We start from the raw sequence: 25,919 nt of genomic DNA, 5'->3' as shown, positions 1-25,919 counted from the left end.
TGGGTTCCATACACGATCCCATTATTGTGATAACAGATTCCTTTCTTTGCTTAAGCCAGTTAGAGTTGCAGTAAGACAGTCGTAGCTAATTCAGGTCTCCTAGAAAAACCCATCACAGCATAAGGAGGGGCAGGGGGGCTACTGAGGCCTCTGGGTTGACCTTTCCTTGAATGTGGGAAATGCCTCTAAGGTGAATTTGCCATCACTTTTTTGGATTCCTTTATCAACCTTTTGTGTAAAAAAATCTAGAAGATTGTGTTATCTTTATTAATAGACAGTATTTTAACATAAGCTGATAACTACCCTTCCCTTGGTCAAGAAAAAGCTCCTTTGACCCTTGAACAATGTCGGGGTTAGGGGCGCTGACCCTCTCAGCAGTCAAAAATTGGTGTACAACTTTACATTTGGTCAGTCCTCTGCTGTTGTGGCTCTGTGTCCACAGAGTCAACCAGATCGTGTGCGCTGTACTGTGGATTTATTGCAAAAAATCTGCATACAGGTAAACAAATCCATGTTGTTCAAGGGTCAACTGTATTTTGATATTAGGGAATCACGCAAACGCTGAGTTTCCTTTTCTTATCCGTAAAATGAAGCAGTTGAAACATAAAGTCTAAAATTATAAGAATGTTACAAATACTTCCTGTTCCTTTTTGAGTCACTGTCATTCTTAATCCTTTTATTCTCTCTCTCTCTCTCTTCTATTCTTTGCTCTCTTTTTTCCCAGCAATTCTCTCCAGTTTGACTTCAAGCTCTTTCGACTCTGCTCTCAGGTAAAATGATCATCTTTATCTTGGAAACTTCTAAGTATACTTGTACAATCCAAATTTGTCCTTTTGGGTTCAGTTTTTTTTTTTTTCTCTGCAGAGATGGCATATGTTTGAGGTGATATGAAGAAATTCATGGGCATGAGACAGATTTTTTTGTTAATTAAGGTTGTATTTAGACAGATTTTTGTCTTTGCAAGTTGACTTTGATATTCCAATCGAAATGAAATAAAAGGACATGGAAAAATAAAAGCTCTTTTCAGTTAACTTTTAAAAATCAATATGGAAATATCCATTTGTTTTTAATGATTCCTATAAGATGGAAGTAAATATACAAAATACAAATCTAAGTGATGTAATACAATGATGTATATTAAAAGTTTTAAAATAGAGCTGGTGATGTTCCAACACTGCAATATTTGTGAGGACAATGTTTTAATATTGAAAATATTTTGTCAACGGTATGATGCGATATGTAATCAGAATGGTATGTTACTGGCATAAAAACAGATGCATAGATCAATGAAACAGAATAGAGAATCCAGAAATAAATCCACACGTATATGGTCAGTTAACTTACAACAAAAGAGCCAAGAATATACAATGGGGAAAGGACAGTCTCTTCGATAAATGGTACCGGGAAAACTGGACAGCTACGTGCAAAAGGATGAAAGTAGACCATTATCTTACACCATACACAAAAATCAACTCAAAATGAATTAAAGATTTGAATGTAAGACTTGAAACCTTAAAACTCCTAGAAGTAAACATAGGTGGTAGGCTCCTTGACGTCAGGCTTGGCATGATTTTTTTTGGATTTGACACCAAAAACAAAGGCAACAGAAGCAAAAATAAACAAGTGGGACTACATCCAACTAAAAAGATTTTGCACAGCACAGAAAAGCATCAGCAAAATGAAAAGTCAATCTACTGAATGGGAGAAAATATTTGCCAACCATATGTCTTGTAAGGGGTTAACATCCAAAAAATATAAAGAACTCATACAACTCAAGAGCAAAAAAAACTCCATCTGATTAAAGAATGGGCAGAGGACCCAAACAGACATTTTTCCATAGAAGACACACAGAAGGTAGGTACATCAAAAGACGCTCAACATCCCCAATCATCGGGAAACACAAATTAAAACTACAATTAGACATCATCTCACACCTATTAGAATGGCTATTATCAAAAAGACAAGAAATAACAAGCATTGTTGAGGATGTAGACAAAAGGAAACCCTTGTGCACTACTGGTGGGAATGTAAATTGGTACAGCCACTGTAGAAAACAGTATGGAGGTTCCTCAAAAAAGTTAAAATAAAACTACCATATGATCCTGCAATTCCACTTCTGGGTATTGAACTGAAGAAAACAAAAACACTAACTCTAAAAGATATCTGCACCCCCGTGTTCATTTCAGCATTATTTACAATAGCCAAGACATGGAAACAACCTAAGTGTCCATCAATGGATAAATGGATAAAGAAAATATGTGTGTGTGTACACACACACACCCCTACACACCACAATGGAATATTATTAAGCCATAAAAAGAATGAAATCTTGCCAACTCTGACAACATGGATGGACCTTGAGGGCATTATGCTAAGTGAAATGAGTCAAAGAAAGACAAATACCGTATGATCTCGCTTGTATGTAGAATTTCAAACCCAAACCCAAACCAAACTTACAGATACACAGAACAGGTGGGTGGTTGCCAGAGGTAGCGGTGGGGGTAGCAGGTGAGCAAAATGGGTGAAAGAAGTCAAAAGGTACAAACTTCCAGTTATAAAATAAATGTCATGGGGATGTAATGTATAACATGGCAATTATAATTAATAATGCTGTATAGCACATTTGATGTTGCTAAGATAGTAGATCTTAAAGGTTCTCATCACAAGAAAAACATTTTATAACTATGTACATGGACTTACATAGTTAACTAGACTTATTGTGGTGATCACTGTGTAAGATATACATACAAATATTGAATCACTATGTTGTACTAATATACTAAACTAATATAATGTTGTATGTCCATTACACCTCAATAAAAGTTTAAATTATTATTATTTTTTAAAAATTATTTCAAACTATTTCTCCTTTGATTTATTTTTGTGATAATCTTTTCTCAACTATGATATTTATCTGGTTAGAAATGAGAAACCAATTGCTAGGACATATTTTTACATAAATTTTCTTGTAGTCCATTAAATACTGACTATATATACCATAAAAAATATGAAACAAAAATTTTGACTTTAAAAATAAACATTCCTTATCAATTTCAATTCTATTTTTTATTATAAACAGGAATAGAAATGAACATCAATAAAACATATTGAGTTTGTTATTTATTTGCATCCTTGCATATGAAGGGTGAAATCTTCTTTTCAAGAAGGCAGTTAATTTATTTGTTTAATTAACGCTTTTTCCTTTTTTGGGGGGGGGAAAATATGGAACACTTCACAAATTTGCAAGTCCTCCTTATGCAGGGGCTATGCTAATCTCTGTGTTGTTCCAATTTTAGTATATGTGCTGTAACACATATGTGTTTTTGAGAAATCATTGTTTTATTTGTCAATCCTTAACTAATACTTCTTCATTTGGTTTTAGTTCAAATTTAGGGAATATCTCAAAATGGATAGTTTTGGATACAAAATGCTTACATTCAAACTAGAGGTACCTTCTGGCTCTTGAGACAACTAACTTGAATTTCAGTCTCCTTAATTAAGTTACAGATAAATAGTAGTTTTTGGTTGTCTTACCTGGAACAGTCATGTCCTGTCCAAGCCGAGAGACAATGGCATCGGTTTGGTCTTACGCATTTTCCACCATTTAAGCAGGGAGACTGGCAAACAGCTGGGATGAGAAATTCATGTATTTATTTAATGAATACTGAGCAATTCTGAAGATGCCCACGAAGGCAGGCAGAATAAGATTTGACTCTGCTTTCTGCTCCAGCCGCCACCATGCCTCATGGACCGCATCCTGCTACTTTGCTCGACCTCATGTCATTACGTGGTACCACCTCCCTTTTTCCTTCCAACCGAGTCCATTTTCATATTTAAGCCCCAGGTTAAGTTCTGCCTACATACTGAAACCTTTGCTGATAACTCAGTGGACTGATTTTTCTCTTTAATCTTTTTATTTGTTCAACCAATTTGACACATACTGTTTTGAACTGTAAATTATTCAAATACTCGATGAGACTGTAAGTCTCTGGAGGGAGCCAGCACTGAACTCTATGACCGATGAAGTCATTACATCAGACATCAACCCTTACAACAGATCAGGCACGCAGATTGTCTAACATGACAGATGATTCAAAAGCCCTTTGTGTTTGCTAGGAAACGTATTTCATGGCTTTTACCATTGGAATTACAGAACCTGGGGTAGAGTTAAAAATTAGCCACAGGTGAAACCCTGACTGAACACCCAGAGATTTACTACGCAGACAACGTTCTCACGAGTCCTTAGTCTCAGAGTCAAACACTTCATCTGCATGAATCTATCTGTTAAAAAACCTAAGGACACTAAAACCTGATGAAGACCAGTCCGTTTAACGTATCAAAGAAAACATAAAATGTCTGTTGGGAGAAAGCTGGAAACGAGACACATTTAAGTCTCATGATTTCAGCCTCATTATAGCTTGGAAAGAGCAGGCTTCCCCAGAGGAAAAACCCACCTTTGGTGAGAGAAAAAGAAATGTCACTTCTCTAATCACTCATTCATAAAATATGGGGAAATGTCAGCAATCCAGGCACTGGATAAGCACTGAGAGAGGACAAGATGGAAAACACCAATCTTTGCCCTTAGCTTTCTTGACGAGCAAGCTAACAGAACGAGCGTATTTGCAATATAACAAAAAGGAAATTATGAAATAAAGCAGGGTTAAAAATAGCAAAAATAAAACCCAATCATCCACAACTAATTCTCCATATCTGCTTGCTAATGTATATTAAAAAAATTACTCTTTTTCAAGAGCATGCTGATTTAGTGGTACCTGACTGTGCTAACAAGTTTTTTTTATTATTTTCAGTTCTCTGTCTAAAAGCCTAACTTTCCTCCTTCCTTATAACATGGGTGCCCCCAACGTTCCATTCTGGGCCACCTTCTCATGCTACAGGTCTTCTGCAAAGACTGACTTTTTCTCCCCCATGAATGTTTTCCAATGATGACTGACATATTCCTATCTTCAATGTAGATGAGTCTTCTGGGAACCTAAACCATCATCCAATTGCCTGTCAGACCTCTCCCTTTTATGTTCCACTGGCCCCTCAAACTCAGCATGTCCTTACTTACTTAACTCCTTTTCTGTACCTTCAAACCTGTTCCTCTTGGGTTCTCTGTCTCAAGGGTAGAAGTGGCACCGCCTTCCACTCAGGGGCCCAAACTGGAAATATCAGTCTTGACTCCTTTCAGACCTTTCCTCCTACAATACATCTATAACCAAGTAGTGTTGACTCATCTCCCTAACTTCTCTCTAATCCATCCTTTTTGGTCGTCCTCATTTCTCTAGACTTCATAACCTCTTGCCAATTCTGCTTTGATAACTCCCTAACAAGTCTCCCTAGTTTAAGTCTTGCTTTCCGCCCTTCTCCATACTGCTGCCAAAATCATTTTTCAAAAAGAAAATCTGATCACATGATTTTCCTGCTTAAGACCCTTTAGTGGCTTCTGTGGCTCAGAAGACATAATCCAGCATCTTGAACTTCGCATGCGCCGCGCTTCCTAATCTGGCTCTGCCCATCTTTACAGCTTCATTTCCAGCCACACCCCTCCACTGCCTCGGTGGCTTCAGCTCTATTTTGCTGATCACATTTGTGCTGCTCTTCTACGCCTTTGGCTAGAATGAGCTCCTCCTGGTGACTCCTCTTCCTTTGATTCTGTGCTTGGAAAGTCTTTTCTGAATGTCTGCACTTGGGTGGTTTACCCATCTTCACTGTTGTCCTTTTAGAGAATTCAGTTAGCCACTAGTCACCTACTTATAGGCCACTCTGTATCCCTTCTTATTTTCTACATTGGATTCTGGAGGGCAGGAGCTCCTGTTTTATACACTTTTGTATATTTAATATCAATACTTAGTGGGTATAAGTGGGATATGGGCTGAGGTAGCTGCAGCAAGATTGAAAAAAAAAGACTATACGGCTCATGTCATTAAGGTGCTTAATGTCAGTTAGGGAGCTAAGGAGCTAAAAGAAATACAAATAAATCAGATCAACTGAGCTTTAAATGACATGGTTCTAGCTAATTGTGTAGTATCTATAGACATGGGATGTTAGAAGATAGATTATCGTGGTAGAGAGCAAGTTTAGGGACAAGAGGAAACTTAGGCAGGGCTTTGGAGGTTGGGTCAAGTTCCAATAGGTAGAGGAAGCCACACCTGCAGGGGACAGGATGTGACTGGCAGGATGGGAAGTAAGCTGTATCAGGTGTGCTGACGCCAGTCTGAGAGTCAGAAGAATTTGGGCTGGATGTGAAGACAACAGGCAACCATCTTAGGTTCTTAAAAAGGGCAATTCATGCCCAAGGTAGTGTGTAATGGTGTTTTGGAAAAGGAGATGGGAAGGTCAAGTAGCAGACTCTGGCAGTGATCCAAAGGAGAGGTCTTTTACTAGCTGGTGATAGTGGGGATAGAGTAAGATGCAAGAGATACTGTGCAGGAAGGAACAGAAGGAGTGCTGACACTGGTAATCTCAGATGAAGGGGAGGGAGAGTGGAGGATGTCTCCATCTGGAAGCATGATGCCTGGGAAAGGGCAAGGCTGGTTTGCAGGTAGGTTCCATTTTGTATGCATGAGAGATATAGATAAATACCAAGGTTGATTTGTAATAAAGAAATACCAAATAGATTGCCATAAGAGTTTCAAATAAAAGCTTCAAATTTAGCCTCCAGTATCACATTTTTCCTTTCCTATACTCATGAATGCCTCACTTTTGGCTTTGTGTGGGGTGGATGCACATCTGATTTTGCCTTTCACTACCATTTCCCTGGCTTACTTATTAATAGTGCCCCTTTCATTCTCAAAAACGTCCCAGTCTGGAGGCTAAATTATATGGTCACCCCAGCCTCAGAGCTCATGACAAGCTCTGGTGTCAGCTAGCCTGTTCTACTTTACAATTAACCTCACTAGGAGGTGGTATACATATTATTTACAGGAGGAATAGTGGAGTGTTAAATAAATATAGCAAGTTCTTTGCTTTTAATAGTTGCCTGAAAATTAGAACATTAAAAAGGTAAAAAAATCTATCATTTTAAACTGTTTGATTTATTAGACAATTACTGAAAATCCTATCACATGCAGGTACTATGCTAGGTACTGAAGATATAAAGATCACACAGGAATATCCCTGCCCTCAGGTGGCATATAATCTAGTGAGGGCAGGGAAAGATCAATAACTAAGCAATTAAACAGATATCAAAGTACAGTGGGATAAATGCCCGTATTTGAGATAGACAAGGGTTACTAAGGGGACATGTTTGTCACCAACAAATCAACAACAGTTTGTTACTGTCTTCCATGATAAGGAACCATCTCTTGTTGAGTTTTTTCACTTTAACTTAAATTGTATTTATTTAGAGCCTTGTTCTTTCTAGATAGGTACTTTGAATTTAGTGATTTAGCTTCATAGAGATTAAAATAAATATTCTTCCAAACTTCTGCATTATGTTTCCTCTACATTCTGCAAAATAGAGCAAATGACATGGAGAAGGCTGACAATTGAGTCGACTCAGATGCTCTTTTTTGTCACACGACCCCGAGAGGTGTCTCTGAGGCAGCCATAGGTTCAGCATTGAGACCGCCATTCAAGGGACCACCTTGAGGAATGATTTTTTTTTTTTTAATTTTTTTTTGGATCTTTTCAACCAAGATCCCATGCGGCATGCGGGATCTTAGTTCTCCGACCAGGGATTGAACCCATGACCCCTGCATTGGAAGCGTGGAATCTTAACCGCTGGACCGCCACGGAAGTCCCTTGAGGAATTCTTGAGAAATTCGGATACCCTTTTGTTCTGCTGCCACCTCTGAATCTAAGTCGCACTCATCAGTGTCCTCTAGGGCTTCACGGAGTCAAGTCACCAAGAAAACAAACCATGAGAGGAGGCCTACCTGTGTGACAGCGGGACCCTGTCCAGCCAGATGGACAGTCACACTGATAAGGTGCCACACAGCGACCGCCGTTCAGACAGGGAAGAATGCAGATTGCTAGAAAGGAGATCCAAAACGATTTGATCAAAATACACACACTCAGATATGTTCAACTGTTCAAAAAACATTTTCCAGGAGGAGTAAAACCTTGGATGACCCACTAGATAATCTTCCGTATATGCTCTGTTTATTAATCAGTATCATTGGGAAGACACAATCCAGAAAGTCAGTCTGGACCCTCTACCTGATGTAATGACTCTAATGCCAAAGGCACTCTTTCCGAGAGGACACACCGTAATCGATGCCTGCTAAGTGCTTTGCTTTCTCTTCACAAACTAAGCAGAATGTTCTCCATTTGTTATCATTTCAAATTTCCATTACAAATTACATAAAATGCTCTAAGAGGGTTTGGCTACCTCGAGATTCTCTTCTTGCCTTTAATTAAATGTGAGAATGGGAGTCAGATAAGCTCTTCCGTGGACTGGTGTTGGCAACACATTAGTAGTGATGGGACAGCTCAGCCTTTATTTTCTTGGAGCTGAGGCCCGATGGTGACTGAATGAGGCCTCCCCTACACCCTCCACGGCAATCACTTCTCCTACTAGAAATTACTGAGCTCTGTAAAGAGGCGTAGTCTGTTTCAAAGGAGTGAGACTGTCTACTGGCTTGGTACTCAAAGCACGGTTCTCAAACCCAAAACGTTGGCATTATGTAGGACTTGGCTAGAAGTGCAGAATCTCAGGTCCCAACCCAAATCTACCAAATCAGAATCTGCATTGAACGTCTCCCAGGTGTTCTGTATGCACAGTAAAGCTTGGGAAGGCCTGCTCTAATGCATTACAGCACATGTTCAGTGAACTAAGCCAAGGCTGTTGTTACCCCAGGGTAAATGCTTCCCGAGTCTCTGGATCCTTAGCATTATAGCAGGCCATGTGTGGGAGCCCTAAGTGGGAAGGCAGGATTGGAGAGAAGAAGAAGGAAAAATGCAATTCTCTTCTTTCTGAATCACTGTGAGAACACTTGCTTTGGTGAGCTGTTAGCAGCCTAAATTGATTTCCATCCTATATTTTCCTTTCTAGATTAGCTGAAATAGTTACACTTTAGAATCTCTTATAAAATGTCTGGCCTTTAAAAGAACTGATATAGACCAATGGCCATCATGTTAGTGACTCAATGTGATTTACACATTCCCAGTGAAACATGAAATCATTTTATCCATACATATATATTTTTTAAGATATTGAAACAAAGTATAGTTTAGACATTAAAAGAAATTAAAACTATTCATTTACATTCTTTTGGAAATTCAAATTTAAATGCATTTCCATGAGGATCGAAATTCTATGTTAATTTATCAAGTGCTGTATAGATATGAGAGTACCAACTTTCCTTACTTTCTTAATTGGGAAGAGCTACACTTAATTAATGGTGGGCTCCAAATCTTACCTGAAAAGTACAATGTTATGCAATGCCATGAACTTATACCAACTGTAGCAATGAGTGGCACAGAACATAAACAGAAGTGAGATAAAGGAAGACCACGGTTATGGAACCCGCTATTATAAGCTCCTTCCCAAGAAGATTCTTGGAAATCTGTGCCAGGAGGCAGATGAAGACAGCTTTGGATGGATCTTGATAACTGTATTTTTCAAGATCACTGATATTCTAGATGTTCTGCAACTAAATGACATATGTAAATCAGCCCTTGGCCCTCTGTCTGGTCTGCTATGGGATTTAAGCCAGTGAATCTCTGCCACTAGTAAAGCCAGCTCCTGGTAACTCCCCTGAGTTGGCAACTTCTAGACTAACCACTGGGACTCAAAGTAAGATTTGAGGGCAGACTCACGCTCTTCACAGAGACGCCCCATCCAGCCGTCTGGACAGGAACAAGCATTTGGGCGTTGGCAGATACCTCCATTCTGACATGGGAACCGACATACAGCTGGAAAACAAGCAGAATGAGTCATAAATCTAGGGAATTATGGAAGGGTGATTGTCAGAAAATAGGACTGATTATTTACATTTCATGGTATTTCCTCAAATCGAGTTTTAAGGAAGAGAAACAAAACCCAATCTCAAGATTCGGTTGGGGACGAGCATGAGGGGCTCAGGAGGGGCATAAACAAGCTTGGGTAGTTCTGAGACTGTAACTATCAACGTTTTCATAATTTGAGGATTCAGGGCAGGCGGGGACAAGGCGGTTTATAGAAAAAGATAGTCTCTTTTGATCTGGACCAGGGGAAGTGCCCTTCTAGAAGATGCGAAAATTCTCTTCCAAAGGAGGCCTTTGATGGCCGGTAGCTCTTTGGTGATACCACTGTCTCACACTATCTTAAACAAGTGAAGAAACAAACCAACAAGTAAACAAACACACAACTTTCATTTGACTTCTGACTTTAAGTGACACCTGGGCTATTCCTTGAGGATACCACCTCCTCAGCCTCCCTCTGAAGAGGAGTTTGCACACACTCTTACAACCCATGTGTTGGTGATCTCATTTCTCACTGCTGCTTCCAGACAATTAATCTCCTTTCTCTTGCAATAACCCTTGCTTCTTTTAAGGCTCATGCCTTTCTCTCACTGATTTCCTCAATTCTCCCTGCCCCCAAAGTCACTGAAGACTTTGGCATTTTTGACTTAAGACATGACACCATAAAACTCCTAGAAGAGAACATTAGCAAAACATTCTCTGACATAAATTGTAGCACTATTTTCTCAGGTCAGTTTCCCAAGGCAAAAGAAATAAAAGCAAAACTAAACAAATGGTACCTAATCAAACCTATAAGCTTTTGCATAGCAAAGGAAACCATAAGCAAAATGAAAAGACAACCTATGGGCTGGGAGAAAATATTTGCAAATGATGCTACTGACAAGAGCTTAATTTCCAAAATATACAAACAGCCCATACAACTCAATATCAAAAAAACCAACAACCTAATTTAAAAATGGGCAGAAGACCTAAATAGACATTTCTCCAAAGAAGACACACAGATGGCCAACAGGCACATGAAAAGATGCTCAACATCACTAGTTATTAGAGAAATGCAAACCAAAACTACAACGAGTTATCACCTCACACTGGTCAGAATGGCCATCATCAAAAAGTCTACAAATAATAAACGCTGGACAGGGTGTGGAGAAAACCCTCCTACACTGTTGGTGGGAATGTAAATTGGTACAGCCACTAAGGAGAAGAGTATGGAGGTCCCTTAAAAAATTTTTAAAAGTTACCATATTAGTTACCGTATGATCCAGCATTCCTACTCCGGGGCATACATCCAAAAAAGACAAAAACTGTAATACAAAAAGATACACGCACCCCAGTGTTCTTAGCAGACAATGGCCAATAGCTATTAGCAGACAATAGCTGCTAATAGCCAATAGCTAATAGCAGACAACAGACAAGAGCCAAGAAGCAACCTAAGTGTCCATCAACCTAAGTGTCCATATATATATGCACGCACACGCACACACACACACACACACACACACACACAATGGAATATTACTCAGCCATAAAGAAGAATGAAATATTGCCATTTGCAGCAACATGGATGGACCTAGAGATTATCATACTAAGTGAAGTACGTCAGAGAAAGACAAATATTATATGATATCACTTATATGTGGAAACTAAAAAATAATACAAATGAACTTATTTACAAAACAGAAAAAGACTCACAGATAAAGAAAACAAAATTATGGTTACCAAAGGGGAAAGGAGGAGGAGTATGGGACTAACAGATAAACAATACTATATATAAAATAAATAAAAAGGATTTATTGTATAGCATAGGGAACTATATTCAATATCTTTTTTTTTTTTTTTTTGGCAGGGGGCCGCACCATGTGGGCTTGCGGGATCTTAGTTTGCCAACCAGATATTGAACCCAGGCCCTCGGCAGTGAAAGTGCAGAGTCCTAACCACTGGATCGGCAGGGAATTCCCTCAATATCTTGTAATAACCTATAATGGAAAAGAATCTGGAAAAGAATATATATCCGAATCACTTTGCTGTACACCTGAAACTAACAAAGTATTGTAAATCAACTATAAAATTGAAAAATCAACAATAAAATAATAAAAAAAGACTTTGGCCTTTTTTCACCCCAAATCCAAATCTGACCACTGTCCTCATGGCCATGTGGACAACCCCATCTAACAACCTGATTATTCTTTTAGTTCCTTGGTAATGTCTGTCTTGTTCAGTAGCAGAATTCCTCACTTTTAGTATTTGTAGAATGAATGGAATAATTATTATGATTTGTAAAAAAAAGTAGCCTATCTTATTAGAGAAATGTAAGTTTTAGAAGGACATACTAGGATGTCTCATTATCTACCTCATTCCATTTTGCAGAATTTTCAACATAGAAACCTCCCCCCACCGAGAAGATATTATTATTTTTTTTTTTAAGTTTTATTTATTTATTTATTTTTGGCTGCGTTGGGTCTTCGTTGCTGCACACAGGCTTTCTCTAGTTGTGGCGAGTGGGGGCTACTCTTCGTTGCAGTGCGCGGGCTTCTCATTGCGGTGGCTTCTCTTGTTGTGGGGCCTGGGCTCTAGGCACGTGCAGGCTCAGTAGTTGTGGCTTGCGGGCTCGGTAGTTGTGGCTCACGGGCTTAGTTGCTCCATGGCATGTGGGAATCTTCCTGGACCAGGGCTCGAACCTGTGTCCCCTGCATCGGCAGGCAGATTCTTAACCACTGCACCACCAGGGAAGTCCCCGAGAAGATATTATTGAATGCACTCACAAAATTCATCCTTAGGTTTGCAAATTCAATCCAGCAAGTAAAGAGACAGCTCGTGTAAACATGGAATGCTCGCCACCAGCCCCCGGCATGTCCACGGAGACCAAGTGGTGGGCTCTGCTTCCTTGGGGCCACCCAGTACCTCTTGTCTCATACTCTGCCCTCTGGGTGGGCTGCCTCATCCCTTATGGGGCTCAGGAGTCTGCTCAGGATGGACGAGTAGAACTGGAATCTGTGTTGAAACACCTGAGTGTCCAGGAGGTGCCCTCATGGCCCAGACATGACACAGCTCCCCTTAGCAGCTGGAGAACACTTCCAAGATTTGGAGAGAAGACTTGCGTAAGGAGCCATGATTGACTCAGACAGGGGCCATGTGCTGGGCCAGAGGTCTGTGTGCAAGCCTTCAAAAATCAAACTCATAAAGTTAAGGAAAATGACACACGTTAAAAGAAGACTGAAAGCCAAGGAAAGATAAAATAGCGTGCATACTAGTTGTTGGCCATAGACTACCATATACGTTTTCCTACAGCTTCAGTAAGAACTAACCATTCAAATATTTCCTTACCTCTGCAGACAGGAGGTGATGTCCAGGTTCCATTCTCTAAGCAAACACTCCTCAGGGAACCCTCCAACACGTATCCACTGTAACACGAGTAGGTGATCATGTCCCCATACTGATAATGTACACCTCGGGCAATTGCATTTTCTACGTGAGTTGGTGGACCACATGAGATTTCTATAGGAAAACCAAAAACATAATTAAGCTTGTGCTACTAACCCAGCCAGTGGTTGGGAGAGGACACAGTTTCACCTCTAAGACTTAAAGAGGAAAGACAAAATACATAAAGGTAACATTTTCACCTACATAATATCTAAAAGATACCAGAAACTAAAAGCATCACCTGCTGCTCTCTAGAAAAATTAGAGGTACAATCAAAGATTTTGTCTTCTGATTCACATGTTGAAGCTGAGCTATTTTATACTCAAGGCAATTAAGTCTTGCCTTCTTGTACCTCGCCAAAGAGGTATAAGAACTTCAATGCAGCACGCTTGTCAAATAAGAAGAGAAGAAGCATGGGGATTATTTATAGTCTATCACTTTAGAGTAAAGATCATGAATTGTAGTACTGCAGATTCCATCATGGCTGTTTTATTAGTGCCTAGAACAGTGCCTGGCGTACAATGGGCTCTCGATACATGTTTGAAAAATGAGTAAATGAATGAATACTGTCTCTAGCCTGAAGATACTCCATTTACACAGCTTGATGAGGTTTATCAAATTCAAGTTTTCACATTAGTTTCCCTCTTTCCAAGACAGTAAAGCAGTGACTCTCTTCTTTTGGAAAGTGTAAGATTGAAGGAGAATCCTCTCTTTTAAAAGCGCATGTACTGAAAATTTAAATAAAAATGTTTATAACTAATTTTGCTTTGAGAACTTTACAAGAGAATAAACTAGATAACTAGAGTTTTTCTGTTTTCTCCAATTCCAGACAAGGACTGGATTGGAGTCAGGACTCTCATTAGTATCCAGTTTGTATAAGGCTAACTTTTAGACGAGTCTTCATGAACTGGCTTCTAAAAGGTCACTTTGTGGTCATAATGCTATTAAAATCTTGCCAGAGGGGATGATCAATTTGTCTGATTCTTCTAAATTTTCTTTTCCTTCTAAGGTAGTTAAAAACATTAATTCAATCAGTCAGATATCCAATATGTATCAATGCATACTGTGTACCAGAAACTGGAAAGAAATAAATGGAGAAAATGCTGTACCTTTGCTCAGACAAATGGGTGAAGATAGACAAAGAAATACTGTCGTACAACTTAAAAAGAGCTATATTAGAGGTCCGGATGCCATACTGTAGAAAAATTGAGGTGAATGTAACTAATTATCCTTAGGATTGTCAGGGTATGAATCACAACGACAGTGGCCTTTGGACCAGGCCATAAAGCTTGAGTGGATCAGAGGACTGTTGCTTCCAGGTTGAGGGAACAGCATGTAAAAAGATACCAGTGAGCTTGACGGTTCACAGACGTGGTTGTCAAAGCACAGATTTCAGGCCACCTATGTGGGAATCAGCTTGGGTTCTTATTAAAAATGCAAACTTCTGGGCTTTCTAGCTTTTGAGTCTGCATCTTACATACTCTCCCCAGAGGATTCTCATACACACTAAGTTTTAATCACTGATTTAGAGTGATAAATAGCAGGATGAGGTGAAAAGGATGAGGAAGGTGGCTGCTTTGGTCCCTCAGGAAGGGTATTTGTTCTAAGCCAAAGACTTCCTGTCTAACAGAAAATGCAAAAGAGGGATTGAGGACAACAACTGTGGAAACTGTCTCCTCTCCTAGGCAACCCCGGATCTTCTCAAGAATACTGAGGAATAATTAAGCATGCACTGAAGGGACATTTGTAATAAATGCATGTCTCTCCTGGCTCTCGCTTCCAGTCCCCTGAGTGGTAAGTCTCCGGGAGCTAAGGCCAACGTGAGGATATGTGGGCAGAATCGGGCCACTTGGCCTGCTTTAGTTCAGGCTGATGGCTTTAAAGGAGCCTAGACAGTCAAGGCTTATACATACTTAGTTCTTCTCACTTGACTAGGGGTAGATTTCATAAGGAGTTGGGACCCAAATCCCAGCTAAAAGTATGATACACACTTTTCTGGAGTAAAATCAAAATTCTAATGCTGCAGTAGGCTGCTAGCTGAAAAGTCAAGGATTTGGGGCTACTTTACAGCTCTTCCTATCAGGACATATCACAAATATATACCAATTCATTTTTCAAAACAAACCTATAAGACAGGAATTATTGGTGCTATTTACAAATGAGAACTCCAAAGTTCAGAGAAGTTAGGGCACTAGCATAAGTTTAGAATTAGAAAGTTTTGAGGACAGAACTCAAACCCAGGTTTTCTCTGATTTCAGAATCCCCATTGCCTTCATAAGCACATTTTTTTTTTTTTGCGGTACAGGGGCCTCTCACTGTTGTGGCCTTTCCCGTTGCGGAGCACAGGCTCCGGACGCACCGGCTCAGCGGCCATGGCTCACGGGCATAAGCTGCTCTGCGGCCTGTGGGATCTTCCCGGACCGGGGAACGAACCCATGTCTCCTGCATCGGCAGGCAGACTCTCAACCACTGCGCCACCAGGAAAGCCCCCATATACACGTTTTTAATCTCATTAATTAAAGTGCAAGTGTTCCGAAGATGAAGACCACTGTAGGCATAACATAGTTTTATACTATGTAGCCCATTACCGCACATTTGGTTAGACTCGATGAATATTTGTTAGTTGACTGCTGTAGAGGGAGTAGCCTGGACCACAAAGGAGGGCAGGATATTGGGCAAGAAAGATGCTTTACGTGTGTTAAGAAATGTCAAGAATTCTATAAAAAAGAATGAAATAATGCCTTTTGCAGCACTAGAGATTATCACCCTAAGTGAAGCTAAGTCAGACAGAGAAAGACAAATATCATATGATATCGCTTATATGTGGAATCTAAGAAATGATACAAGTGAACTTATTTATAAAACAGAAACAGACCCACAGACATATAAAACAATCTTATGGTTACTAAAGGGAAAGGAGGGGGAGGGAAAACTTAGGAATTTGGGATTAACAGATACACACTACTATATATAAAGTAGCACAGGGTACTATATTCAATATCTTGTAATAACCTATACTGGAAAAGAATCTGAAAAAGAATATATATATATAGATATTTGTAACTGAATCAGTTTGCTGTCCACCCGAAACTAACACAACATTGTATAACTACTATACTTCAATAAAAGAAAAAAAAAGCAAAACCTTATGTAAATTAAAATATTTAAAAAAGCAGAATAATGTCGAGAGTTATCACAGGGCAACAAGAGATGCTGCCAGACTGTGTGTTAGGTATCAGCATGGTGCTAGCCCAGAGGTTTTCCAGTTGTGGTTCCAGCACCAGCAGTATTGCCATCAGCAACATCTGGGAAACTGTTAAAGATGCAAATTCTCAGGCCTCACTCCAGACCTATTGAATCAGACGCTCTAGGATGGGCCCAGCAATCTGCTTTTTAAAAATTTTTTTAAATATTTATTTATTTACATATGTATGCATGCATGCATGCTGCACCAGGTCTTAGTTGCAGCATGTGGGATCTAGTTCCCTGACCAGGGATTGAACTCGGGCCCCCTGCATTGGAAGCACGGAGTCTTAACCACTGGACCACCAGGGAAGTCTCCCAGCAATCTGTTTTTAACAAGCCCTCTAGGTGGTTCTGATATCCACTTAAGCTGGAGAACCACGGTGAAATAATTTTTGTATTGCAAATCATGCATAGCCCATTAAAGGAGAGTTTGGGGACTCTGACAGCGTGGAGAAAAAAAGGTATTTTAGATTTAATATCCTGCTCACTCTTAGAAGAGCACGTTTTGTAGACCTGTTCAGTAAATTCTGGTCAGGTAGGTTTTAGTCTAGTTCTGGACTGTGTTTTTATGTTTGGATTTTAAATTAAAAAAAAAAATTTTTTTAAGTAGCAAGACAGAAGTTGATGACCATGATAAGACAGAGTTCTAAATATCTACATGTAAGTTGCCTGATTGAAAATAATCTCCCAAAGATGAGAAAACACTTCCCACTAATGAAATTCACTGGATCCCATGTGTTGACTTACTTTCACATCTGGCACTTGTCTGTGTCCATGTCTCGTCAGGGTTGCAGGTGATGATGCTTTGGCCCTGGAGCAGGAAGCCTTCCCTACACCTGATAGATACGTTCTGATCGACATAAAACTCCTTTTCAGAAAGCACAGCATTCTCAGGGATCACAAAAGGGACAGGGCATGGATTTGCTGTTAAAAATAAAAGAAAATGTGTACTGGTATTTTCCCTCTTTTCTGAGTTTGTTTCTTTGAAGGCAGAGCATTAGCCCTGCTGGAGCTGGGTTCTCAGTAATGATAATATAAGGCTTAAAAATACAGAACTTCACACCATCACCCTGATACCAAAACCGGACAAAGATGTCACAAAAAAAGAAAACTACAGGCCAATAGCACTGATGAACATAGATGCCAAAATCCTCAACAAAATACTAGCAAACAGCATCCAACAACACATTAAAAGGATCATACACCATGATCAAGTGGGGTTTATCCCAGGAATGCAAGGATTCTTCAATATACGTAAATCAATCCATGTGATACACCACATTAACAAACTGAAGGAGGAAAACCATGTGATCATCTCAACAGATGCAGAAAAAGCTTTTAACAAAATTCAACACCCATTTATGATAAAAACTCTCCAGAAACTAGGCATACAGGGAACCTACCTCAACATAATAAAGGCCATATACGACAAACCCACAGCAAACATCATTCTCAATGGTGAAAAACTGAAAACATTTCCTCTAAGATCAGGAAAAAGACAAGGTTGCCCACTCTCACCACTATTATTCAATATAGTTTTGGAAGTTTTAGCCACAGCAATTAGAGAAGAAAAAGAAATAAAAGGAATCCAAATCAGAAAAGAAGTAAAACTGTCGCTGTTTGCAGATGACAAGATACTATATATAGGGAATCCTAAAGATGCTACCAGAAAACTACTAGAGCTAATTAATGAATTTGGTAGAGTAGCAGGATACAAAATTGATGCACAGAAATCTCTTGCATTCCTATACACTAACAACGAAAAATCTGAAAGAGAAATTAAGGAAACACTCTCATTTACCAATGCAACAAAAAGAATAAAATACCTAGGAATAAACCTAGCTAAGGAGACAAAAGATCTGTATGCAGAAAACTACAAGACACTGATGAAAGAAATTAAAGATGATACAAACAGATAGAGAGATATACCATGTTCTTGGATTGGAAGAATCAACACTGTGAAAATGAAAAATGACCCAAAGCAATCTACAGATTCAATGCAATCTCTCTCAAACTACCAACGGCCATTTTCACAGAACTAGAACAAAAAATTTCACAATTTGTATGGAAACACAATAGACCCTGAATAGCCAAAACAACTATCCACCTCCTAGAGTAATGGAAATAAAAACAAAAATAAACAAATGGGACCTAATGAAACTTCAAAGCTTTTGCACAGCAAAGGAAACCATATACAAGACGAACAAGATGAAAATTCAACCCTCAGAATGGGAGAAACTATTTGCAAATGAAGCAGCTGACAAAGGATTAATCTCCAAAACACACAAGCAGTTCATGCAGCTCAACATCTACAACAGAAACTAGCACAACATTATAAAGCAATTATATTCCAATAAAGATGTTAAAAAAAAATACCCCATAGTATTTGGTTTGGATATGCACAGATTTCTTTCTCTGGGCCAATCTCACCTATAGGTGAATTTTCCACCATGGTTTAGACATTTGGGAAACTAATTAGAAAACTGAATCTGATTTTTTTTTTAACATCTTTATTGGGGTATAATTGCTTTACAATGGTGTGTTAGTTTCTGCCCCATAACAAAGTGAATCAGTTATACATATACATATGTTCCCATATGTCTTCCCTCTTGCGTCTCCCTCCCTCCCACCCTCCCTATCCCACCCCTCCAGGCTGCCACAAAGCACCGAGCCAATATCCCTGTGCCATGCGGCTGCTGCCCACTAGCTATCTACTTTACTACGTTTGTTAGTGTGTATATGTCCATGACTGAATCTGATTTAATCCCCTCCTAAGGTCAACACACACGTTTGCAGAGAGGAACTGGGTGGCTCCAAGTCCCATTTTCCGTGCAGGAGGCCTCGGGTGCCCCTTCAAGGCTGTAGCCTCTGTTGCAGGAATACACCACGCTGGGTCCAGCAGTACTGTTTTCAACTTCAGCTTTCCCATTCAGAAACCCAAGTGGAGCTTCACACTTGGTCTCTAAAAAGAAAAAGAAAAGCTTTATCTTAAGTGATTTTCCCAATCCTCTTTCCTTCTGCAAAGAACTTGTATCACTTATTTAATCATTTAGAAAGAAAAAGAAAAGAAAACCACAGAGTAACAGGATCCATACAGAACATTTTCTTACTATCTTGCATTTCAGAGATAGAAACTATTCAAACCATTATCATTGTAGTTTGAATTAAACCTGCTGCAAAACGGAAACAATCCCCTCTCTGGCACCATAGCAGTTTCCTATTGCAGACATAGGTGTTTCCTTTTCATTCTCCTCTCCTTTCACCCTGCAGGTACGTTCACACACTTTTTGATAATGAACAACTGAGATAAAAAAATGCTATTACTGGGAATGCCCAATGATGCCTTTCTGTGACTTGAGATGTTACTCAATGTTTATGTATGTGTTTATGTACACACACACACGCACACACGGTTCTTTTTTAGAACTAAAAAGTCATATTCCCCATTGAATTTCAGCCATATGATATTGCTTAAAAGACTTAAGATTCCTATTGCATACAAAATCAACTGATTAATCTACACTAGACAGTATGGTTGAAACAGCAGTGAACAAAGATTCAGGTACCCCAAGTCCTAGTGTTAGCTCCACCACTAACTTGATTTCTGATACTGGGCAGGTCACATCGCCCTCTCCCAGCCCGTTTTCACTCATTGGTCAACTCAAGGGTCTGGACTATATTATTCAAGAGGCCCCTTCTAGTTTGAAAATTTGATGACTCCTCCAGAATTATTAAGAGAAAAACATTTTTAAGCCTGCCGTTTTGATTGGTTTGTAACTATTGTATTTACATACATTGTCTTTCGGCAGAGGAGTTAATATGAGCCATATCCTAGGAACAGAGTCACCCGTATTCACCCACATCCTGCTAGATACACTTGACTGTTCTCATACAATGAGTTAATGAAAGTTCCACAGACAGTGTGAATATTCATTTATTGGACAGTGGTACCAACATCATTTTAAGAAGATGTCAGTATTGCCCAGGACTGTTACCAAGGCAACAGCTCTAAGCCTTCTAATTTATCATTATTTTGGGGAAAAACCCATAAAAAGTCAGGTAAACTCAATAATTAACTAGTTTCTAAACAAAATGTTTGCCATTCCAGGGTCAGCAATCTTGTGCTCTATTGCAGTTTAATCATTAATCTCTACCACAGTGTTTCACCCTTCTATTGCTTTGGTGCCCTTGAGCAAAAGCCCGTAAAAGGTTCTCATGCAGTTCACGGAGTCAATTTTTTTTTTTTAATTACAAAAATGACTTATAAAGAAAATGTGGCCACATTGTTATTTTGTGTCCTTAGTATCGTTTTGGGGACTAAGTGTCATTTGACTTACTTTTGCACGTTGCCACCCCTCCACTCCACTGTCCGTTCTCCTGACAGACCCGTTTCCTGTTCCCCTGTGAATCAATGAACACAGGTCATTGACAAGATGGTACCTCTATAATAAAAACTAAGGGAATGCAAAGTCACCTCAGATGTGAACTTGAAACACTTGGCACTGGAATGCTAAATAAATTCATTAAATAAATATAGTTTAAGAGGGAGATTTAAACTTCCAAAAATGTTTTCATCAAATTACCTCAGAATTCGTATTCTGGCTGATGAGTGTAATTAAGGTGCAGACTTGGTTTCACTTTTTGTTTAAATGATAACTAATTATAACCAATAGCAAAGACTGATGAAGAATGTGTCTGAAACGTCAGAGGTATATTTGCTTAGGATACTTAAAAATATTTTGACTTAAATTTATTCTTTAATACCTGAGAGGTACAGCAAAGAAGGTGAATTAGTTTATTTATACCCTTGGACATGAAACATGTCAAGATATCTTATTGGTATCAGGATTGACTTTTTGACAATATAACGTATCCATTAAAGATAAACCTACCCTATTAAGGTCCCGAGCAAGGAAAATTTTAAATATTTTGAGTAAAAATCTTTCTAAAATTTATTTCCCTGCCTTCAGAAATAGAGTAAAAACAATGTAATTTACTTAAAAAAACATTTATAGTTGTTATTCAATGCACGTTTGGTATATTTTCCAATATCCCATAGCCCTTGGGGGCTATACAGGCTGTCTGCGCCCCCTAGAGTTATTATGGGCTGAGCTAGGCTAAGATTACTGGGTTTTTATTTCTGGATATAATTTTTATGCGACCTTGCTGCCTCTTTCTTTGTTGTTTATCTTTTACTGTAATCATCAGTGTTCCCAATGATAACCTTTTCCCGTGTTTTAAATTCCTAATTTACTATGGAATCATAAGATAAATAAAATTCTCTAACATTATATGTTAAAAAAAAAAGATTAGGTTCCAAGTAATGTATTAAGGGGCTTGACCCTAAGTCAAGTATATGAACCTTAGCACATGGATTTTGTCTCATGGCTTTTCAATCCTCAGAGCTCTTTGGATACATATCCTCTTGAAGCTGTGTTCTAAATTAGCAAGATGTCTGAAAAGGAGCAATCACCTCTACTTTGGTTTTTATCTGATTGACTGATGTCTTTTATCCTTAATCTTCTATTCAAAGGTATTTACTTTGAGCTATCAGTTTAATTACTGACACATCTTTACGTATAAAAAATCCATTGACTTTGATGGAAGGATACTCTCCTGACTTTCCAAGAAAATAACTGAACCAATAAAATTAAATTTTTAAAAAATATATATTCATTATTTTCTTCTTATTGAAAAAATAATATGTTTTGACTACAGAAAGGCTGGAAAACATGAAAGAAAAGTACAAAGGATTCTAGGGTTCTTCATTCAGAGATAAACCCTGTTAACATTTGCTGTACTTTTGTTGTGTTTATATACTTATGTATGCACAGGAAAATATACTATTCTAGTTTGTGAATTATTCTTTATTACTTTTTTTTTTTTTGCGGTACGCGGGCCTCTCACTGCTGTGGCCTCTCCCGTTGCGGAGCACAGGCTCCGGATGCGCAGGCTCAGCGGCCATGGCTCACGGGCCCAGCCGCTCCGCGGCATGTGGGATCTTCCCGGACCGGGGCATGAACCTGTGTCCCCTGCATCGGCAGGTGGACTCTCAACCACTGTGCCACCAGGGAAGCCCTCTTTATTACTTTTGAGGAAGTATATGACAAGCCATCAAAGCCAGCTCCCTATTTGGGTACTTCCAGAGTGGACTACACTCAAGTAGCTAATTTTAGTCAACAGGTTAGCATTTTTCCCACTAAGATATTTTCCTTTTTCTTCCAATAATTCACATAATATTCTGTTTCAATTATGTCAATTTTTGTTCCCAAAAAAACTCAACTCTATTTTCTGTAATTATTGCTGTAAAAAAAAAAAATCAAACACCATCTGTTGGTTCCCTCCTTAGTAAGTTGCAAATTTTATCATGCTTTTCCTTCTTTCTTTTTTCTCTCTCTATCCCTTTATTTATCTTGCTTTTGTTTTGTTTTTTATCTGGAGTTTTAGATACAGATTAGCATCAAGTTACTATTTTTGACATAATGTATCTTTAATCAACAATTAAGTTAGATAGTTATAGTAAGTTTTAGAATCATAGATACCACTTTATTGCTCACTACCAGCGATTTTAGAACACGACTATCTCATTTTTGAGTTATTTTGATTTATTTCTCAGTTGCCTGTAGTGATTTCCCATTGCGGAGCACAGGCTCCGGACGTGCAGGCTCAGCGGCCATGGCTCATGGGCCCAGCCGCTCCGCGGCATGTGGGATCTTCCCGGACCGGGGCATGAACTTGTGTCCCCTGCATCAGCAGGCGGACTCTCAACCACTGCGCCACCAGGGAAGCCCGCCTGTAGTAATTTTTGCTTCGAGAAGACTGTATGTGTAGTAAAATTTTTGAGATTTAGATGACTCAAAGAAGTTGTTTACCTTACATAAAAATGATAATTTATTTACCTATTAGAAAATTTTAACATGATTTACATTAGTTGTATTAATTGCTTTGTCTGATTTTGGTAATAATATGCATACTAGGAGTAATGATAATAACTACCCTCTACTGAACTCAGACAATGCATAAAGGGTGGTGCTTGCCACTTTCTTTTATCTCCAGTCCTTGCAGTAACTTTGCAAAGGTGGTTATGGCATTTCTACTACAGATGGGATGAAACAGAGACTCAGAGAGATTCAGTCAGTTCCCCAACATCTTTCATCCAGCAAGAGCAGAGAGCCTGTAACAGAGGTCTGCTGGGACCAAGTCCCTATTCTTAACCACTTTTCCAGCCATTGACCTTTGGTATCTGGGGCACCTGTTAAAAATGCAAAAATTCAAATTCAACAGTTCTGTTTTTGGTAAGACTTTTCCCTAATGGTGTGTTTTTCCATCCAGAGGCATTATAATGTCTGGGTGCCTATATTTTTTTTTCTGACATCAGTAGCCATGATGATGATAATCTAAATCCATTAATTCATAAAAGTTGCAAATTCTGAGATTTGAATTCTATCATTATTGACTGATTTCATCTACTATTTGGTTACTTAGTCATCCAGTTAGCATTGAAAAGATACTTTTCCTCCTTTCGTTGTGTTTTCAAACTAATGAATTTGCTCATGGGCATCCCCTAAAAGTTACCAACTAATTTTCTTCTAGTATCATTGTGAGTCTACTGCCATTCATGACGTATTTGATGTGTTTCAGTCCATTAAAGTTATTACCCCTTATTGATGCTAAAATGGTCTCATCTTGGCCTGTGGAAGACTCATCCAATTGGCTCCTGAGTTTTTTTTTTAACATGTCACCTTTGATAGGTTCCTTCCTAACTCATATGATAAGCTTTTCTAGGCTAATCTTTTACATTTCATGTTCCAGACCTGGACTTGGTTATTTCTGTAAGTAACTGGACATTAATATTTAGAAAAACTTTCTCAGGTGATTCAAACATGTAGCTTGGAATAAGAACAACTGTTAAAGCATCTCTCTCCATTTTGTGGTTAACACTGGGATATTACCAAAATTTTTAAGGTAAATGATCTACTTCCTCAAATTTAATGACCCATCAGTTTGCTATATATTTGTTTAGATTTTATACCACTTTCCTTCTTAACAAATTGCAAGATTAGTACTCTCACATGAAGAGCAACTGAGTTTCAAAAACAGAGAAACTCTTCAACTGCAATAACTATTACATTACCATCCTTCTTTCCCCCGACCTTTTAAAAAAAAAAAAATCTTTTGAGGAAATAAAACAAGATCCACCTAAGCCTAGTTGCAGCTTTCATGGACCTGTCTTATGAAAATTCTCTGGTTCTATGGTCAGTAGAAAAAAAATGGAACACGCTATACACATTTAACAAATCACTGGCAATGCATACTTCTGCAAAACCTACATTTAATACCATTATAACAGCAAAACAGGAAAGAAGTTTCCCGAGAAACCAAAGGACAACATTATGTAATATAAAACAGGCCTCTTAAAGTTCAAGTCTGATGATGTGTGATCATGCTTTTAGCAAAACTGACTGCAGCATTCACACCAAAGTAAATAGGTGCTTCTGATGCGATTTTAATATTACAAACCAGGCAAGCGTGGTCTTGAGACCTATCATGGTATTTGGTTAGAACTGCTCTGGGGATTTTTTCAGGCCACACCTGCCTTGTGGGAACCTGGAATCTCAATCAAAAACCTTCCAAGGTATTTGGGCCCATTGCTCGAGGAAACCCTAGCTCTGTATAACTAAATTCTTATGGTTGCCTCCCCACAGTGACGGATGGACTGTGCAGAATACAATTAATAGGAGGCGAAAACACAGGTTTAAATGACCAACTAAGGTCTTGTGGCTGGTACACAAAGTTCCTCTTTTTTTCACGGCTTTGATTCTTTGAGACTTACTTTGCTTTTTAAAATTCTAAGTCACTTTAAATATTTCTCAGAGAGTGCTAAAATATAAGGCAACAAAGTATAGAAAAGCCTTTTAGGACCCAAATCAGTGAAACAAAATGGCATAACACTAAAAATATTCCTAAGTATATTGGAAAAACAAATTAATGCTAGTTAAACAATTTGTTCGCTTACCTCTAATTCATAACCACTTTCACAGTGATAAATAATCATGCTTTCAAAGCTGTATTCACTGCCAAACACAAACCCATGTTCTGGACTTTCAGGTTTCCCACAAGAAACTGGACTGCAGGATTCATCAGAAAATGGTGGCTCCCAGGTGCCATCAATCTAAGTAACAAGTTATAAGTTACATTTAGAAATCAGTACACATGAATGAAGAAGTCTGCAAATATTGGCTGTAAAACAGAATAATCCGCAAATGATAGTCAGAGGACCTAGAACTTGGTCCTACTTCTGCCACTTATTTTCTTTGGCCTTAAAAAACGCACATTGATTATCA

General features: G+C 38.7%; 1 protein-coding gene and 1 pseudogene across 1 annotated transcript in view; both read right to left on the bottom strand.

The window, feature by feature from the left end:
- SVEP1 (sushi, von Willebrand factor type A, EGF and pentraxin domain containing 1) overlaps positions 1-25,919 on the bottom strand; it is a 186,551-nt gene that overhangs the window by 1,946 nt on the left and 158,686 nt on the right. The window contains exons 41-48 of the mRNA XM_024757284.1: positions 25,592-25,747; positions 20,913-20,976; positions 19,364-19,537; positions 17,323-17,499; positions 13,234-13,404; positions 9,766-9,861; positions 7,881-7,976; positions 3,535-3,628 (exon numbers count right to left, since the gene is read on the bottom strand). Coding sequence (XP_024613052.1) covers positions 3,535-3,628; positions 7,881-7,976; positions 9,766-9,861; positions 13,234-13,404; positions 17,323-17,499; positions 19,364-19,537; positions 20,913-20,976; positions 25,592-25,747 — 1,028 coding nt within the window. The remainder of the gene's footprint in view (positions 1-3,534; positions 3,629-7,880; positions 7,977-9,765; positions 9,862-13,233; positions 13,405-17,322; positions 17,500-19,363; positions 19,538-20,912; positions 20,977-25,591; positions 25,748-25,919) is intronic.
- LOC112407857 (uncharacterized) lies at positions 3,217-3,313 on the bottom strand (annotated as a pseudogene).

Source organism: Neophocaena asiaeorientalis, unplaced genomic scaffold (genome assembly GCF_003031525.2).
Source record: "Neophocaena asiaeorientalis asiaeorientalis breed wild unplaced genomic scaffold, Neophocaena_asiaeorientalis_V1.1 scaffold432, whole genome shotgun sequence".
Taxonomy (NCBI): domain Eukaryota; kingdom Metazoa; phylum Chordata; class Mammalia; order Artiodactyla; family Phocoenidae; genus Neophocaena; species Neophocaena asiaeorientalis.
This window is presented reverse-complemented; position numbering and strand designations above follow the sequence as displayed.